Source organism: Nomascus leucogenys, chromosome 17, assembly GCF_006542625.1.
Source record: "Nomascus leucogenys isolate Asia chromosome 17, Asia_NLE_v1, whole genome shotgun sequence".
Classification (NCBI taxonomy): Eukaryota; Metazoa; Chordata; class Mammalia; order Primates; family Hylobatidae; genus Nomascus; species Nomascus leucogenys.
The window spans coordinates 26134464-26152654 of NC_044397.1; the positions used below are offsets into that span (position 1 = coordinate 26134464).

General features: G+C 39.2%; 1 protein-coding gene across 2 annotated transcripts in view; it reads left to right on the plus strand.

Moving 5' to 3' along the window:
- Window positions 1–18191, plus strand: part of NEB (nebulin) — a 230402-nt gene that overhangs the window by 17837 nt on the left and 194374 nt on the right. For both annotated transcript variants that reach the window (XM_030797596.1, XM_030797595.1), the window contains exons 11-23: window positions 6084–6188; window positions 6861–6968; window positions 9628–9744; window positions 12215–12319; window positions 12406–12513; window positions 12612–12716; window positions 13131–13229; window positions 14182–14286; window positions 15232–15339; window positions 15433–15546; window positions 17505–17606; window positions 17701–17808; window positions 17898–18002. In XM_030797596.1, coding sequence (XP_030653456.1) covers window positions 6084–6188; window positions 6861–6968; window positions 9628–9744; window positions 12215–12319; window positions 12406–12513; window positions 12612–12716; window positions 13131–13229; window positions 14182–14286; window positions 15232–15339; window positions 15433–15546; window positions 17505–17606; window positions 17701–17808; window positions 17898–18002 — 1389 coding nt within the window. The remainder of the gene's footprint in view (window positions 1–6083; window positions 6189–6860; window positions 6969–9627; window positions 9745–12214; window positions 12320–12405; window positions 12514–12611; window positions 12717–13130; window positions 13230–14181; window positions 14287–15231; window positions 15340–15432; window positions 15547–17504; window positions 17607–17700; window positions 17809–17897; window positions 18003–18191) is intronic.

The window sequence follows — 18191 nt, forward strand, 5'->3', positions numbered from 1 at the left end:
AATGATATGGATAATGATGTCTATTCAGTGATGTTTGTTAGTGTTTGATATTGTAGATTACCTAACTGTGTAACTATGAGCTGTTTGGATAAAGGATCTAGTAAGTATAGTGAAATTTCACTAATAGGAATACTACCAATCTGAAACTTTGCCCATGGCTAAGCAGAAATTAACTTTAGAACTGTACATAAATACATGATCCATTGAAAGTGTTGATATTGGCCAGGCGCGGTGGCTCACGCCTGTAATCCTAGCACTTTGGGAGGCCAAAGTGGGTTGATCACCTATCAGGAATTCGAGACCAGCCTGGCCAACATGGTGAAACCCCATCTCTACTAACAATACAAAAAAGTAGCCAGGCATGGTGACGGACGCCTGTAATCTCAGCTACTTGGGAGGCTGAGGCAGGAGAATCACTTGATCCCGGGAAGTGGAGGTTGCAGTGAGCCGAGATTGTGCCTGGGTAACAAGTGTGAAACTGTCTCAAAAAGAGAAAAAAAGAAAAAAAAAGAAAGAAAGTGTTGATATTGTAAATAAGACAGGGGAGAAGGACAATTTGTCCTTTTGGAAGAAAAATAAAAAGGTATTTTCAAGTGGTCATTTAGAAAGAAAAAGGAATCTATTTTTAGATTTTTACTTAAAGTCTATTTTAAAACATACTTTAATAAGGAAACATTCTTTTGCCTTATTTAAGTATGCAGTGGGGATTCTTAAAAGTGATTTTTGAAAATCACTTTCAAACTCCTCTATAATTATTCTCTCCACCAATTTAGACTTGCCAGTTGGTTTAGTGCCACACTCTCCAGTACAGTAGCCACTAGCCAAATGTGACTAGGAAGCACCTGAATTTGATCAGTATAAACTGAGTGTATAAGTCAGCTTGGGCTTCTACAACAAAATACCACACATTGGGTGGCTTAAACAATTGACATTTATTTTCTCACAGTTCTGGAGGCTGGGAGTCTAAGATCACGGATTCAGTTCCCGGTGAGAGACCCCTTCCTGGCTTGTAGATAGCTGCCTTCTCATTGTGTTCTCACACATTGGAGACAGAGAGCCAGCTCTGATCTCTTCCTCTTCTTCCTCTTCTTATAAGGATGATAATCTCATTACGGGGTTCTCACCCTCATGACCTCACCTAAACTTAATTGCTTCCCAAATCCCCTTACCTTCAAGTACCATCACATGCCTGTGAGTTAGGTCTTCAACATACGAATTTGGGGGGTGGGGACACAGACATTCATCCCATAACACTTAGTGTCCAATATGTGAGAAACAGACACTGGATCTTGAGTATTTAATTCTGAAGAAAAGAATGTTTCAAATTAATATTTTTATGTTGATTACATGTTGGAATGTTAATTTTCAGATCTACTGGGTTCAGTAAACTGTATTATTAAAGTTATTTCCCACATGTTTCTTTCTACATTTAAAAATGTGGCTACAAGAATGACTTGCATTATATATGCACTGGATGGCACCATTCTAGGTGGGCAAGGTGACAATATTGGGTACTTTGAAAGCATTGCCAGAACTGGCTTTGCCCTGTGGAGTAATAGTATGAGCTAAGGAAGGGTGGCTGTGGAAAAAGGTCACTGGATTTGGCCATGGTGACATTATTTATTCCCAGTCTTAACCCAGATTTCTGAGTTCTTAATGACTATTGTGCATCCAAAATAATAGTTGTGTTGGGGAGAAATGCTTGTGATTGGTAGAAGTCCACCCAACAATAAACCATCCAACAAGGGAGGCACAGGGCTGCCAAGAGTGACTTACCTCTGGTACTATCTTCCCTCCTCACTCTCAAGATGCTTTGGCCCACGTTGCAGCAGGATCATATCTTCTAAAATAGGATAAAAATCTCCTTTATCTACCTAGAACTTAAAGTATAAAAAAAAAATTAAAAAAAAAACCCTTTATCTACTCACTCGCATGCATTTAAACTCAATATCCCCTTGTTGAATCATGTCTCCCAGATCCATCTGTTGGAGCCAAGGGGTCCTCCTTGGCCCACTGAAGGTTGGCTGAAAAATCAGCTTGCAAAAGGCAGATTAATTGGAGAAAAGGCATACAAATTTATTTAACGTGTACACACGGGAACCTACAGAATGAAGCTCCAGCTCCCCAGGGGGTGCAGAAGCTTATATACCATCTTGAGGTTACAGAAAGACTATGAACTTGGATCCTGGCAAAACAGGTTATGGGGAGTGGGGAGAAGAGGAATTCTGTTGAGGAGCAAGAAATGATTACTAGGGAGAATTCAATGGGTTTGAAGAACATACAATAGTCTGGGGTGAAGTCTGTTGGGCCCACAAAGCAAACAATGGTTTATGACAGTAGTCTGTCCAGGTTTCTGACAGACTTTAGTCTTCCCTCCTGCAATATAGGTTCAGTTGAAAACTCAGGGAAGGGGTCAGAGGGAATTGTTTTCTTCTTTGGTAGGTCCGGACCTTAGACAGATAAGGAAACTCGAGCCTGTGCTTTGGGAGAGGTAGAGGATTGAGAGATAGGATGGGGGTGGGAGGTTAGTGGGGAAACAATTTTTCTTCTTAGTGGGTCTGTCTGGTCTTTATGTAGAAAGAAGTCTCTTCTATCTTCCATTAATCTCTAAGGGCCTTTAATTCAAAATACTCATTATACTAGGGAGCCATATTTTGGGGTGGAGTTCTCTGTGCATCCTCACATCCTTTTCTTACAGTTCCCAGTTCAGATGGTAATGATTGCATATCTGCAGTGATTACACTAATGTTACCTTCTGTTTGCCAGCCTTCCTTACTACGCCTGTCAGAATCAATTCTCTCACCTTTGTCTTTGGCCAAAGCCATTAGCTACATACCTCCTTCTGTCTCAGCTGTATTTTGTAGCTCTAACGTAGATGAACAGGCAGAGTTGTTCATAGAAACAGGCCTTCCAGGTGGGGAAACTATGCACACCATGACCAGCTGAAAGTGGGGCCCTGAATGCAATATTGGGAAGTCCCTTTAGTTTCTCTGTACCTGCCTCTCTGCTCCCTTCCAGATCCACAAAAAAAAAATATGCGCTTTCAGGTTGGAATTTCCCACTGAAACCAACTGGAGCCTTAATTTTTTTTATAAAAATAATCTTTCAGTAACATATTGTTACACAGCATGAAGATACCAGGCCCGGGTCCTCTAAAACCATGGAAATTCTTCTGTCACATAGAATTGGGAAGATTTCCATTGATTTCACCAGAAGAGATTTGATTGAGTCAAGCAGGCAGTGTTAGGCCCACTGTGGGCAATAAAAATACCAGCTGGGTTCTTATACCTTTTCTGCAGGGATAACTTTTCTATGAATGGAACCATCAGGAGTCCCAGTGCTTAGCTACTCACAGAAAAAAAGAAGGGTAATTAACTGGCTTCGTATTCCTTTCCATTTGATAATCACATAAAAATTACAGATTCAGATGTTGAAAGTAGATAATGAAGCTATATGTTTAAGCAAGACACCAGGGTACCCAGTTTGTGGCCCCATGGAAGTCCCCTCAGCTGACCTCTGAGGAGGAAGGAAACAATCTTACTGTATCTATGGACACATGGTCACCCTCTTACCCAGAGAAGGTGTCCCAGAGCTTGGAATTGGCCTGACATACTTTCCTCTGTTAAACAAACCAAAAAAATTCTAGAGAAGTTAAACTGACTCTTTCTTCCAAGTTTCCATCGTTCAATTGCAAATACAACAGAGTTTGGAGAGAAAGGTTTCCCCCTAACCTTTCTCTCCAACTCTGTTGTGTTTGGATGTTGAGAAGGTTGAATGTTGGACTCTGACATGAGTAACCCATCTCCATGTATTGTACAAAAGCTCTGGCCTCACTCTCAGACTTGCAGAGTGAGACCCCTTGGCTGGTAGAGAGGGTCCCACATGGACACATACCTCTCTCTTCCTCTCACTCCTCCACGTATGGACCCTTGTCCTATCAACTTCTCTCCTACTCACAAATGAGACAGAAAGCCATAACTTCCTCAGTAGTCAACAAGCTCCAGCCTCCTCTTGTGTCATGAAAATCTTCCCAGACTTGGCAGTGCTCAGGAGTGGATTGTGAGAGCTCCATCTCCACCCTGACCCATTTCAGCTGCTGGATAGGAGGAAATAATATGTCGTGGTCTGTGAAGATTAAGAAGGAAGGAAGGACTTTGAATGAGGGAGTTGAGTGATCTTACACTCTTGTTTTGCGTCTTGTTTTAATATCTTCTTGAAAACCAGACATCTGTCTATCACTGTGAGAATTAATCTCCTGCTCAATTATCCTTAACAAATCTACATATGCAATGCCTGTTTCTTGATAAATGCCCAACATTTAGACCTCATTAAGAATACCTCCTACCTTCTCAACTTTAAATTATATTTCAAAGTTCTCTGGATCTCAGTTTTGGGGATCAGGCCCAATTGCCCCTTCCCAATCCTAAGGTTTTTCTCCTTTGACAGCAAGCAAGAGGTAGGGCCATGTCCCTCCAAAAAACGATACATTAGGAGATCCTAACCTGAGGTATGTGGACATCAAGAACCTCTGAAGTTATGACTGTTTGTGAGCATTTTATAGCTTTCTCAATTTCTTGAAGAGGTCTGTCTCCAAAAAAAAAGATTAGAAACATTTCTATAAGTAGTCTTAGCAAATCCAGAAATCAATTTTATTGACTTCTGTTCTTTAAATCTTCAAAACAGAGTGCAGGTAAATCAATCAGCAGTATAGCACAGATCTTATCTCAGCAAAGATTTCCATTAAAGAATTGTTCCCTCCCCGCCATACAATTTTCTTTCTTACAGAGTTTCTTTCTGTTATGATGATGACAATAGTAATAGCTATGATTATTATTATTACAATTTTTATACCCTATATTTGCTTAGTGCTGTGGGGTTTACAAAGCACTCTTTAGCGAATGATCTTATTAAACTTCCTAGCAGCCTTCTCTGTAAATATTATTGCCAGCACTTGTGGCTGAGAAAACAATCGTATTTGGTCAATACAAAGTCAAGTCTTGGTCCCAGAGTTTGATAGGACTCTAAAATATATAGCTGCGAAAACCGGTTGGCTATTTATTTGCATATTAACCTTTTGAGAAGAAAGGAAATTAGGCATTTGAGTGAGGGCTAAGCTTCCTTTAACTCAAGCTCGTTGACTGCACCACATCACTCACCTTCTGTTATAGGTATACCAGAAAGACACTTTCTTTTTCCTTAAAGGGTATTGTGGGGATGTAGGCATATGCCAGTGCCTTGAGACCCATTAGTTATATCTGTTAACACATTTTTATGAGCCATGGAGGGAGAATTGCTCTAACTCAGCTTGGGCTCTAGCTCATGGACCCAGGTTTGGGGTTGGCTTGGTTAATTCTGCTCCAAGAACACTTAAGCCAAGGTATTTCAAAACCACATATCATAGTCTCAGTTTAGTGTAGTTGAACAAACATCTATGATGTAACTTCTCTGTGCTGCATTTTGTGTTGGGTTCTGGGAATATGAAAGCAAAGAAGACATACCACCTCTCTCTTCCAGGAGCTTACAGCCTGGGATTCAGATGGAGTGGGGTTTGGGAGTCAGATGGGGCAATAATTCAATTTTTGAATTACTTTCCAGTTCCTATTAAATTTAACTCTAAACTCGAAGATCTATTCGTTAGTCTGCAAGTTGAATTTTATTGTGGTTGTTTCTTTCTGGATAACTAGGAGTTTTGGTAAAGCTTAGAAATTAATGGCTAAGTTCATTTGGCATAGAAATCTCAGGTTGATAGGTTGTACTGTAACTCTGAAATATAGATAGAGGATGACTTCTGACTCTATTTCTTTAAACATCAGGGGACATCTGCAACTTCCGAATGAATGAAGTCCCCAAACTCAGCAAGGGGAGGGGGTGTTAGTACCCTCTTTCTCCGTTCTCTATCCCCATCACCCAACTTTCTGGTTGGGTAAATTGACAGTACATTGGAAGATTTTTTTTAAAGGCATTTATTAAGGACCTAAGAGTGGCTTGCTGAAGATATTTTTAAAAGTTAATCATTATTTCTTAATTTGCTGTCTTATTTGTCAATTCATGAATTATGCTTGTCTTATTTTCTTTTTTTCTAGCAAAAATACAAAGAAGACTATGAAAATAAAATCAAAGGCAAATGGAGTGAGACACCTTGCTTTGAAGTTGCAAACGCCAGAATGAATGCTGATAACATTAGCACAGTAAGTGGGAAGGGATGGCTGGTCGGTCATCCTGGGAGGGAGACCCCTTTCCTTGGTGACTTCTAGCCACCTGCTCTACCTGAATGGGTGCCAGAACACTTGAGGCCCCTCTTCTTGGGGCAAGACCTGGTGTAGAGTTCCTGTTAAGAAAGAATTTCACAAACTCTCTTTCCTTTTGAGAAATATTATTTTGGCCAAATGCCATGATTTCTACCTCGATTTTTACAACACATTACGGTGAGACCCTCTTACTGACTACAAAGTACGGTTAGTACAAGTTAAAGGGACTCTTTTTAATTATTCTTTGCCTGAGGGGCCAAACTGTACAGTTGTGAAATTTATTAATTTAGTATCTCCTCACTGGAAAACATAAGTCTAACTATTGTTTTTCTTTTCTCTTAAGTTCCCTGCTCCTGGCCCTTAAGAGCTCTTTCTTGGTAGCCAAGAAAAGCCTTTCTAATTCTGCTTTTAGCCTATTTTAATTGTTCTAAATCTCTGTTAAGTTGCTAATCATTTTTGTAATGGTATCACATTCTCTAATTGTAATCTGACCAGCCTAAACCAAGGACAGGGTGGCTTTGTGTAACTTTTCCAAATCCCTGTGTCTTCTCATGGAAATTCTTGCATAGTTCGTTTCCACAGCAGTTCTTCAGCTTGTCTAATGTCTTACAGAGGAAATACCAGGAAGATTTTGAAAACATGAAAGACCAGATCTACTTCATGCAGACTGAAACACCAGAGTATAAAATGAATAAAAAAGCTGGTGTGGCAGCTAGCAAGGTACAAGGAAATCATCCCATTTATCTTGATGGTTTGAGTGTGGGTGAATTTCTTATAACTTTGGCTCTTGTATATAATTAGTAAAAAAGGGGAGGAGTGGTTCTTGGGGGAACTACCAGGGCTGAGACCAGTGGATGTGAGACATTTGAAAATGAGTAGAATTGAAACAAGAAGAACAACAACAAAAGTACTTTGGAATTATAATGGGGCTACTAAAAATGTTTTGCCATGTATGAGCATTAATAACATCTAATTACCATCTTCAGTATTTCCTAATTTATTATTTGCCTGAGGAACCAAACTGTACATTTATCAATTTGATTTAGTGTCTTCTTACTGGAAGGGCCTTTTGCTGTTTAGAAGGAGAAAGACTGTAATCTTAGACAGCAGGACTTCTCCCCCCAGGAAGAGGCAATTGGCAGCCTTATACGAAGACAGGCAATCATACATGCAACACTATCATTATTTTTCTTATTTTCCCACTGACTATGAAAAAACCTAGTCGCAGGTTCATAAATCCATGGATATTTCCATATGTTTGATTGAGTGACTTTGGTGAATGGCCTGAGTCCTTGGCATTCTAAAGCATGATGGTCACTAAAGAGAGCATAAACTTCGAAGCCAAACACACTTGGTTCTAACCCTGGCCTTGGCTGTGCCGGAGAAAGCAGGATTACATCACTTAGAAGGCTATTACAGCATCCACGTGTAAGACGGTGGTTTGAACCAGGAGGGTAGCAAGGCAGGTGATAAGAAGTATTTTGAAAGAGCAGCTGACTTGATTTGTTGATGGATTGGATGACGTGTGTTTTGGTCTAAGCAGTTAGATGAATGGGGTTTCCTTTTATTGAGACGGGGAAGACTATGGAAGAAGTTGGTAATTTTTTTGGAGGACAGACAGGAGCTCATCTTCAGATATGGTAGATTTGAGATGCTTTTTAGATATCCACATGGAAGTGTCAGAGGTCAGTCGACTACACGAGCCTGAAGTTTCAGGGAGATATATGGAAAGTTGTATAAACTGGGGTGTCATCAACATATAGAGACTATTTCATGCCATGAGTCTGGAGAGCATCAAGGGAGTGAGTGTAAACAGAAAACTTTCGGGGCTGAACTCTGGGGTCCTTCCATGGGAACATATATGTGAGATGAGGGAGAAGCAAAATCAGGAGAGGGCAATGCGTTGGGAAGCAAGTGAAGGGGGAAGGGAGTTATCAACTGTGTCAAATGTCTCTGAAATGGATTTACCAATGTCTGGTCTCTGGTGACCTGAACAAGAGCAATTTGGTGGAGTCTGCTTAGAGAGGATTCACGAGTGAATGAAAAGAGGGAAATTGAAGATACAAGTATATTCAGCTCTTTCTAAGTATTTTCCTGGTAAGAAAAGAAGAAAATGGGCAAGTAGCTGATGAAAAACTGGGTAAAGAGGGACTTTCTAAGATATGAAACAAAAACATCATGTTGATGGAAAGAATCCAGTAGAAAGGGAAGATTTGGTGATGTTGGAATGGGGAAGAATGTCTGGAGTGATATCCTAGAGTAGGTGGAAGGGGAAGAGATCTGGTGCTTAAGAGGAGGGGATGGCTTTGCCACAAGCCCTGACAGTTCATCTGCATAACAGGGAAGAAGGCTGCGTATCCCAGATGCGGGTAGGGAGAGAGTACAGTTTATGAATCTGCTTTCTGGTTGTTTCCATTTTTCAAGGAAACAGTTAATTCTCTAAGGTGGAAAAGTGATCTGAGTCTCCCATTCCTGTAGCATACTGTTGTGATGCTCTGTGGAGGCTGAGGGGTGGATGCCTCTGTGCTTCCCTCGTGTATCTCTTGCCTTTGGATACCAAGCTGATTGCCTTTGTTTTCTGAGTTCATAAGTGGTAGATTTATCTAGGATTCCTTGAACTTCTGTGGTTACATTGCCTGAATAAAGGGCTTACACTGGGGATCGTGGTGGGAACCAGGATCAGTTTCTTGTTCTAATCCCTGTGGACAGGCTCCTGATGGGGGCTTGTGAACCCTGGCTTCCCTATTCTCCCCCAACACCCCTCAACTTGCTGCTTCTGCCATAGCTGGAATTAAAAGTGCAAATAGGAATGGCAGAAGGAAAAGCAAGCCTCCTTCTCCCTGCTCCTTCCTCCTCCTCCTTCTACTTGTAAATTGAATACATGTGTGCTCCACGCACAGTTGCAGGTGAGGCATAAAAGGGTGGATTAGTGGTACTTCCGGCTTCCTTTCCTTAGGAGCGTGTTGGCAGGTAGGTAGCTGGGCGTTGAGAGCTGAGTGAAAGTTCTATAGCAGCAGGTATCTGGGACATCTTGCACGGTCACTATTTGGATTTCTTTCTCTCTCCTATTATTTCTGTATCTCTCTCTTTGAGGGCAAGGACCGTGTGTTCTTTCTTATATCTGTCCCCAAGCCAGAAACAGAATTGACACCCTATGGATAAGTTTGAATGAATAAATGAATGGGAAGAAAAAGCATCCTGGAAATTTATGCAGTTTCTCTGCTGCTGTTAAGAGTTACTATGAGTATTTTGTTTATAAAATGTCAAGCTGCCATTTTTCTAAAGAGAAAATTGATTTGTGGAAGTATGTCATATTCATAATAGAGACGGGGGCAAAAATAACCCATAGTTACTTTATCATTTTATTTCACTCCTACAGGTAAAATACAAAGAAGACTATGAAAAGAATAAAGGAAAAGCAGATTACAATGTGCTTCCTGCTTCAGAGAACCCACTGCTTAGGCAGCTGAAGGCAGCAGGAGATGCCCTAAGTGATGTAAGTATATTTTTTGTCAAAAGTGTTTTTAAACCTTAGCTGAAAAAGAGATGAAAATTTTCTCCTTTAATGACTAAATGAATATATAACTTTGCAAATACGTTAAGGTTATGGAGTGGTAGGTTCATTGGAACTATGTAACCACAGAAAGGCATGAGTCCCTCTGAGTACAACGTGCCTTAATGTTTGTGGTTCTGTGTGGTTAATTCAATGGGAAGGGAAATTCTCATTTGCTTATGAGCTCTGGGCACCTGGGCCTCCACATTGCAGACGTGTTGTTATTTTGACAGAAGCAGAAGGAGACTTTCAAAGATAGATCTTGGCCCCAGAAACCATCATTTGCCAACAACAGAACTTAAAAGATGGGCCCCTAAGTCTTCACAGGACTTTCTAATTGTGCAATTATTAAGAGCCCGACTAAGCCATTCAATTTAAAGCATATTAGGCAAATGAGACTGGGCTTGGGATTAAAGGACTAACAGCCTGAGAGAGAGAGAGAGAGATTGAATATGTGATGATTTGAGTTTATCTCTTACGGTTAGGTTTGCATTAAGCTTTCCTAGAATTTGTGGATTTTATGTAGCTGTCTGTGTGGGTTAGTTATCTTTTCTTTGTCCCTTGAACTAAGTCAGCAGCATAGGAAATATGTGTGTGTGGTTGGGGAGCAGGTGTAGGAAAGTGGCAAGTGAGAGGGTATAAATGGATCTGTCCAAATAGCTCTGCTGGGAAATCAATGCAAAGCACGTTTGCTTTCTTTTAAAAAACATTTTATTTCAGGGTACAGGTGGTTTTTGGTTACAGGGAAAAGTTCTTTAGTGTTGATTGCTGAGATTTTGGTGCACCCATCACCTACGCAGTGTACACTATGATCAATATGTAGTCTTTACTCCCTCACTCCCACCCCAACATTCCACTCAAGTCCCCAAAGTCCATTATATCATTCTTCTGCCTTTGTGTCCTCATAGCTTAGCTCCCACTTATAAGTGAGAGCATATGATATTTGGTTTTTCATTCCTGAGTTACTTCATTTAGAATAATGGCCTCCAGCTCCATTCAAGTTGCTTTGAAAGACATTATTTCATTCATTTTCATGGCTGAGTAGCATTCCATGCTGTATATATACCACATTTTCTTTATCCACTCGTTGGTTGATGGGCCCTTAAATTGGTTCCACATCTTTGCAATTGTGAATTGTGCTGCTATGAACATATTTATGCATGTGTCTTTTTCATATGATTTCTTTTCCTTTGGGTAGATACCCAGTAGTGGGATTGCTGGATGGAATGGTAGTTCTATTTTCAGTTCTTTAAGGAATCTCCGTACTGTTTTCCATGGTGGCTGTACTAATTTACATTCCCACCCGTAATGTAAAAGCAGTTTAAAGCAGTTTTACTCTCTAAGTGAAAAACATCCTTATTAAACATCTAAAAGCCCAAGTTCAAATCTCCTTTGTTGATAAAGACAGGAATATAAAAATATTAAACATGAATAGCATCATTTACATTTTGAAAACCCAGAATGAAAAAAGTGACAATAATCTGCTTTATCAGCTGCATATTTAAAACTAATCATTGCTTCTTTTTGTTCACGCTAAAGATAAATCCTGGCAGAGAAGAGTTAGTAATAACTCATAGTACCAGTTCATATATATATATATATCTTATTTTGAAGGCTAATTGTTTGTATAATAAGAGATTTTTTATAGGTATTGGAGGGAGGGAGATTGTGTATTTCTCACCTTATATAACTTTTTCATGAAGATTTGTTTAAAAAGAATTAAACAACTTGCAATTGCTCAAAACCTGTGTTTGCTGTGGTGCTATCAGTGAGGAAAGAGTATGTGAGCTGAGAGACAGAGAGGGCAGCAATTCACAAATACACAAGAATCTCTGCTACTAAGGGCATGGTCAGAGGTGGCATATGGGTTTCCTAATTTTTTGAGTTTGGAATGTACGAAACTCAGGCTTTATAATAATTGCTAATAGAACAGTCTTACAATTCATGACATTCCGTGTTTGATTGTCAGGTTTTTTTCTTTTTGTTTTGTTTTGTTTTGTTTTGAGACGGAGTCTCGCACTCGCCCGGGCTGGAGTGCAGTGGCGCCATCTCGGCTCACTGCAACCTCCGCCTCCCGGGTTCAAGCGATTCTCCTGCCTCAGCCTCCCAAGTAGGTGGGATTACAGGCACCCGCCACCATGCCCAGGTAACTTTTTGTATTTTCAGTAGAGAGAGGGTTTCACTTTGTTGGCTAGGCTTGTCTCAAACTCCTGACCTCGTGATCCGCCCGCCTCGGCCTCCTAAAGTGCTGGGATTACAGGCATGAGCCATCACACCCGGCCTCAGTTGTCAGTTTTTAAGACAGTTGACAGGCGATATCTTTTCTTCATTTTTTGTTTAGTGTTAGAAAATGTGTTATAATCAGCGTGGGAGTGACAGGAATCTACTTTAACCGATTTTTTTTCTTTGACAGAAACTATACAAGGAAAACTATGAAAAGACAAAGGCAAAGAGCATAAATTACTGCGAGACCCCCAAATTCAAGCTCGATACTGTTCTGCAGAACTTCAGTAGTGATGTAAGCAATCTTACTGTCACTCTTTCTGTTAAAAAAAGAACCCATTATTTCACCAATTAACAAATGAAATATGTTTTGTCTTGCAGAAAAAATACAAAGATTCCTACTTAAAAAATATTTTGGGACATTATGTAGGCAGCTTCGAGGACCCATACCATTCACACTGCATGAAAGTCACAGCTCAAAACAGTGATGTAAGTTCTGAGACAATTGTCTGACTTTCCAAAATAACATTTTTCTTAGGGCATGAATACCATGGCTGCATCTTATGCCTGATTTCTTCTTCTCATAGAAAAACTACAAAGCAGAATACGAAGAAGACAGAGGCAAAGGCTTCTTCCCTCAGACCATAACTCAAGAATATGAAGCAATTAAGAAACTAGATCAGTGTAAAGATGTAAGTCTGTAGTCTGAACTTCGAATGTGACTGCCTTCCATAGCATCTAGCGGTCAGGATATGTTTAAAATGTTGCCACTTTTACAAATAAATGTAAGCCAGGCAATTGCAAGAAAGGAAATCTATTTTGTAGTAAACATCCTATTTTCCCCTTGTTGACATCCCTACATTTTAAGAGGTAGGTCTAGCTCATTTTCCCAAAGAAGAGTTATCAGAAACCTGAAGATATAGGAAAGTTTCTCATACAGATATAAGAGCACCTCTCAAACCACTATCTAGTTAGAAAAAATATATATTTTATTAACTGCAAGTTTCATTGCTTTGTGGGGCATGAGGTTCTATTTGCTTGGCCTGTGAGCCACCTTGGATCTGACAGGTGATACTACTAAACCAAATGCCTTTGCTTCCCCACAGCACACCTACAAAGTCCATCCAGATAAGACAAAATTCACCCAAGTTACGGACTCTCCTGTTCTGCTACAAGCCCAAGTCAATTCCAAACAACTGAGTGACGTAAGTTCCTCTAACTACCCAGGACACCCCATTATGAGGGATAACATTTCATAACTCTATACATAAAATCCAATGTCTTATCAAGTTTTTTCAAAAGACTGAGTGTTAGCAAGTTTAAACAGTATATATTTGTATAAAAATGTATTTCTGCATTTCTTGGGTAGATAAAATATACAGTGAAACAATTGAAGGAAACAAATGTAGCTTAAAGCAATGGAAAGAACATGAGTTCTAGAATCAAACAAAACCGCATTCAAATGTTAGCTCTGTCACTGATGTCTGGGTGGCCAAAGATTTAACCCACCACTGGCTAATATTTCCCTTTTATAATTTGTGGCTGTTTTGAAGAGTAAGTGAAGGAAGAAATATGCACTGCATATACCCTGGCCAACAGCAGGTATTCAGTACATGAGTTTCTCTCTCCCTAGTAAGTTTCTGGAAATCGGAATCTCTGAGACAAATTTTATTATATGAGCTTTAAGTGTGGATTTCCAAAGTTGCGTTGAACTAAAACAATAAAAGTGACCTCAATAGATGAATGGCCAGAAATGAAGGCTCCAATTAGAGCATCAAAAGCCCTGATGTCTGTGAGAGGACTCTTAATCAGATGAAAGGAAAGTGGCTGTGGTACGTGAGCACTGACAGTGACAAGAGAGACAGGGTGGGGCCCTCTCAGAACCTACAGGGCCAATTGTGCTAAGCAGGGAGGGGAACATGTTTGACAGAGCCACCTCATTCCCTTAGGGTCCTACCATGGTGACAGATGTGATAATAGCTGTCAAGTGTCCCGCACACAGGTTCAGTAATGCAGGTGGCCTACCCAAGCTCTAGATGTCTCTTCTGATCTCAATAATGCTGTCACTGACTTGACAAAATGTACCACACAAGAATTTTTGTATTCTGGAACAATTCTTCTGAACTAATTGGTTCTCTCTCTCTCTCTCTGTCGTAGTTAAATTACAAAGCAAAACATGAAAGTGAAAAGTTCAAGTGCCATATCCCCCCTGATACTCCTGCTTTTATCCAGCACAAAATCAATGCCTATAACCTGAGTGATGTAAGTTCCTCATGCCCTGTACCACGTGATGTACTGACAACCTGTGCTTTTATTTTTGAACTGCTTTGTTGCAATTCAATGAATAGATTAATGTTAAAAATGGGAAGAACTGTTAACATTTGTATCATGTTCCTGTGCCTCTGCCAATATAACTGAATTCACCTTACAAAATGTGTGTAGCAATCTTATAAGTAGTTTCATACAATTAGATAATCGTAATATAGTATTGTAACCAGCCCTCAGAATGCTACCTCTCATGTATGCTTAATTGCAAATTTTAATGGTAGATCTTTTAGCCATATATTCATTTAAATTATATATAATTCATTTATTCCCTGGGCTTATAATGTCCCTTATTTCACACAAATGATACTTATTTCTACATGTATGAGAACTTGCATGAATAAAGATATAGGGGATTGAAAGGGCAGAAGTCCAGATACCCATTTCTATCCTTCATTTTTCAAACTTCATTTTATAGAAAAGTTAAATTATCCTTGGGGTTCTCTATTTCTTCAATAATTCTATAAATGAGTACTAAGATTATCTGGCATCAATGAGTATTGTAATGATTTATGAGATAACCTTTGCAGAGAACTTAGAGGTCAAATGAAATTGATGCCTTTATATCATAAAAAAGTAAGTTAACTTTAGAATATATGTGCTACTCTATAAAACATTCAGTGTTAGGAATCAAATATGAGTATAATAGCTAGAATTAAATTAATTTGATAAAAAATTCTCATAGGGAGTAGAGAAGCCCAATCTTGGAGAATTAATAGCTCCAGCTTGAGAAGAAATATTTAAAATATGCATGATTTCCTAGACAATAAAAGGGCCCATTTATTTTATATTAAGACGAGGTATTTAGTTACTCATTAGTCTTTAAAGGTCATGACATGCATATCACTTTTGCCAATTCCCTTGCTGAATTTTTCTATCCAGAATCTTTATAAGCAAGACTGGGAGAAGAGCAAAGCCAAGAAATTTGACATTAAAGTGGACGCCATTCCCCTGCTGGCAGCCAAAGCCAACACCAAGAACACCAGCGATGTGAGTGTGGCCTGGGGACCTGGGGACCTGGACAGGGTGGCCTTGGGGACATTTCCTGGCGAGTGGAATCTGGCATGTGTGATGTCTTTGCAGGTGATGTACAAGAAAGACTATGAAAAAAACAAAGGGAAAATGATTGGAGCCCTCAGCATTAATGACGATCCCAAGATGTTGCACTCCTTGAAGGTGGCCAAAAACCAGAGTGATGTGAGTGTCTTTGTAATTCACCCCTATTTTCAGACGTGGCCACAAAGTTGCTGTTTAATATAACCTTGGATGGACGTTAGCCTAACTGAAATATTGGATTCAAGATGACAAATCACACATGAAATCTTCACCCAGGTGCTAAAGGAAGATGAACTTCCTTATTCTTGTTGATGCCTTTGATACCAGTGAATGCTGCAAAAGTTTCCTTAATCTCCTTAATGCCCTCTGTTTTATTAGGAGGAAAAATATTCTGGCAATATCATTGTTTTTATTATTTTTCCTAGAAATGAGCTTAATATGTGTAAGTATAGGTACATGTGCATGTATATATTCACCCAATGCCCTGAACTGATTAAGGTAGTTTGCAAAAATATATATATAGAAAAACGAAAAGAAGTAAAGAAATTAGTTTAAGGGCAAAGTAAGAAAAACTACATAAGACATAAACTCAAAAGCAAAACATTTTATTTTAAGAAATTTATAGAATATCGATCTTATTTTAAAGACTTTAACATATTTATTAAAAATAAAATATGACCCAGTAATCCCATTACTGGGCATATACCCAAAGGAATATAAATCATTCTATTATAAAGATATATGAACACATATGTTCATTGCAGCACTATTCACAATAGCAAAGACAAGGAATCAACAATGATAGATTTGATAAAGAAAATGTGGTACGGATACACCATGGAATGCTATGCAGCCATAAAACGAAATCAGATCATGTCCTTTGCAGGGACATGGATGGAGCTGGAAGCCATTATCCTCAGCAAACTAATGCAGGAACAGAAAATCAAATACCTCATGTTCTTACTTACAAGGGGGAGTTGAATGTTGAGAACACATGGATACATGGGGGGTACAACACACACTGTTGGAGGCTGGGGGTCGGGGAGGAGGGAGAGCATCAGGAAGAATAGCTAATGGATACTGGGCTTAATTCCTAGGTGACAGGATGATCTGTGCAGCAAACCACCATGGCACACACTTACCTATGTAACAAACCCACAATCCTGCACATGTACACCTGAACTTAAAAGTTGGAAATCAAGCAAAAAAATAAAAAATAAGATAAAACTCTTCACAGAAATTACTTTCCTAATTCCTAGCAAAAAAGAAATACAGACAAATCATCTTTTCATTTATTATTGCTCTAAAGAAAACTGTTGGGTCTTAATGTTAAAAGCCAGCTTCCAGAGGTGTTACAAAATGCATTTTCACCAACTGCTCAACAGAATACTCTTCCAGGACTGTGCTTAATTATCTAAGGTTCACCTTATACCTTTTACCTCATTTTGCATCAATTCTTAAACTCATTTTTCTTTCCTTCTTTATTTTTTGAGACAGGCTCTCACTCTGTCATCCAGGCTGGGGTGTAGTGTCACAATCTCGGCTCACTACAATCTCTGCTTCCAAGGTTCAAGCAATTCTCCTGCCTCAGCCTCCCAAGTAGCTGGGATTACAGACATGTGCCATCATGCCCGGCTGATTTTTGTATTTTTAGTAGAGACGGGGTTTTACCATGTTGGCCAGGCTGGTGTCAAACTCCTGGCCTTGAGTGATCTGCCCACCTTGGCCTCTCAAAGTGCTGTGATGACAGGTGTGAGCCCCTGCACCTAGCGAAACTCATTTTTCTTTAAACATATTCAAATGAATTATTTTAAGACAAAAACTTGCTTAAATAGCAGCATTGGTGTGCTTTAAGTTATTCAGTCTGAAAAAATATTAGGACAAGTAACATAAACATCTTTATGATTATTAGCAGATGAGATTATATAAGGCATGAGCCTCTACCACATCTATTCTGCTTTTCTGCTTTGTGGAAAATTGATGGTGAGAAAACATAAATTTTGCCCCTTCAGTTAAAGTGCAGCAATGACATGAATGGCTTTTACTTTATGAGATATATTTTTCTTTATTTTTGGTTTAATTTCTTTTTCCTTTAACAGAGATTATACAAGGAAAACTATGAGAAGACAAAGGCAAAGAGTATGAATTACTGCGAGACCCCAAAATATCAACTTGATACTCAGCTGAAGAACTTCAGTGAGGTTCGAAAAGCCACGGTTACCTCTCGGGTAGGAGGGCTTTCCTACCATTTGACAAATGATTATTAACTTGAATTACATTTGTTTTATTTTTCAGGCTAAATATAAAGACTTATATGTAAAGGATATTTTGGGACATTATGTAGGCAGCATGGAGGACCCATATCACACACACTGCATGAAAGTTGCCGCTCAAAACAGTGACGTAAGTTTGAAGACAATGGTTCATGACTCACAGTGACATTGTTTGAGAACCATAACAATCATGATCTATTTTTGGTTTTCTCATTATAGAAAAGTTACAAAGCAGAATATGAAGAAGATAAAGGAAAATGCTATTTCCCTCAGACAATAACACAAGAATATGAAGCAATCAAGAAGCTGGACCAGTGTAAAGATGTAAGTTAGCTGCCCTGAATTATTGAAATTGGGCTTGGGATTCTTATGACATCTAGTGGTAAATTTAGCAGGAGTTTACATGCTAATATCTAGTGATTAGAAGGAGATAATTACATTTTACATTTTGATTTTGGGGTGGAACTGGGGAACACAACAATTATGTTGAGGAGAGCCATTTGTTACAAAATT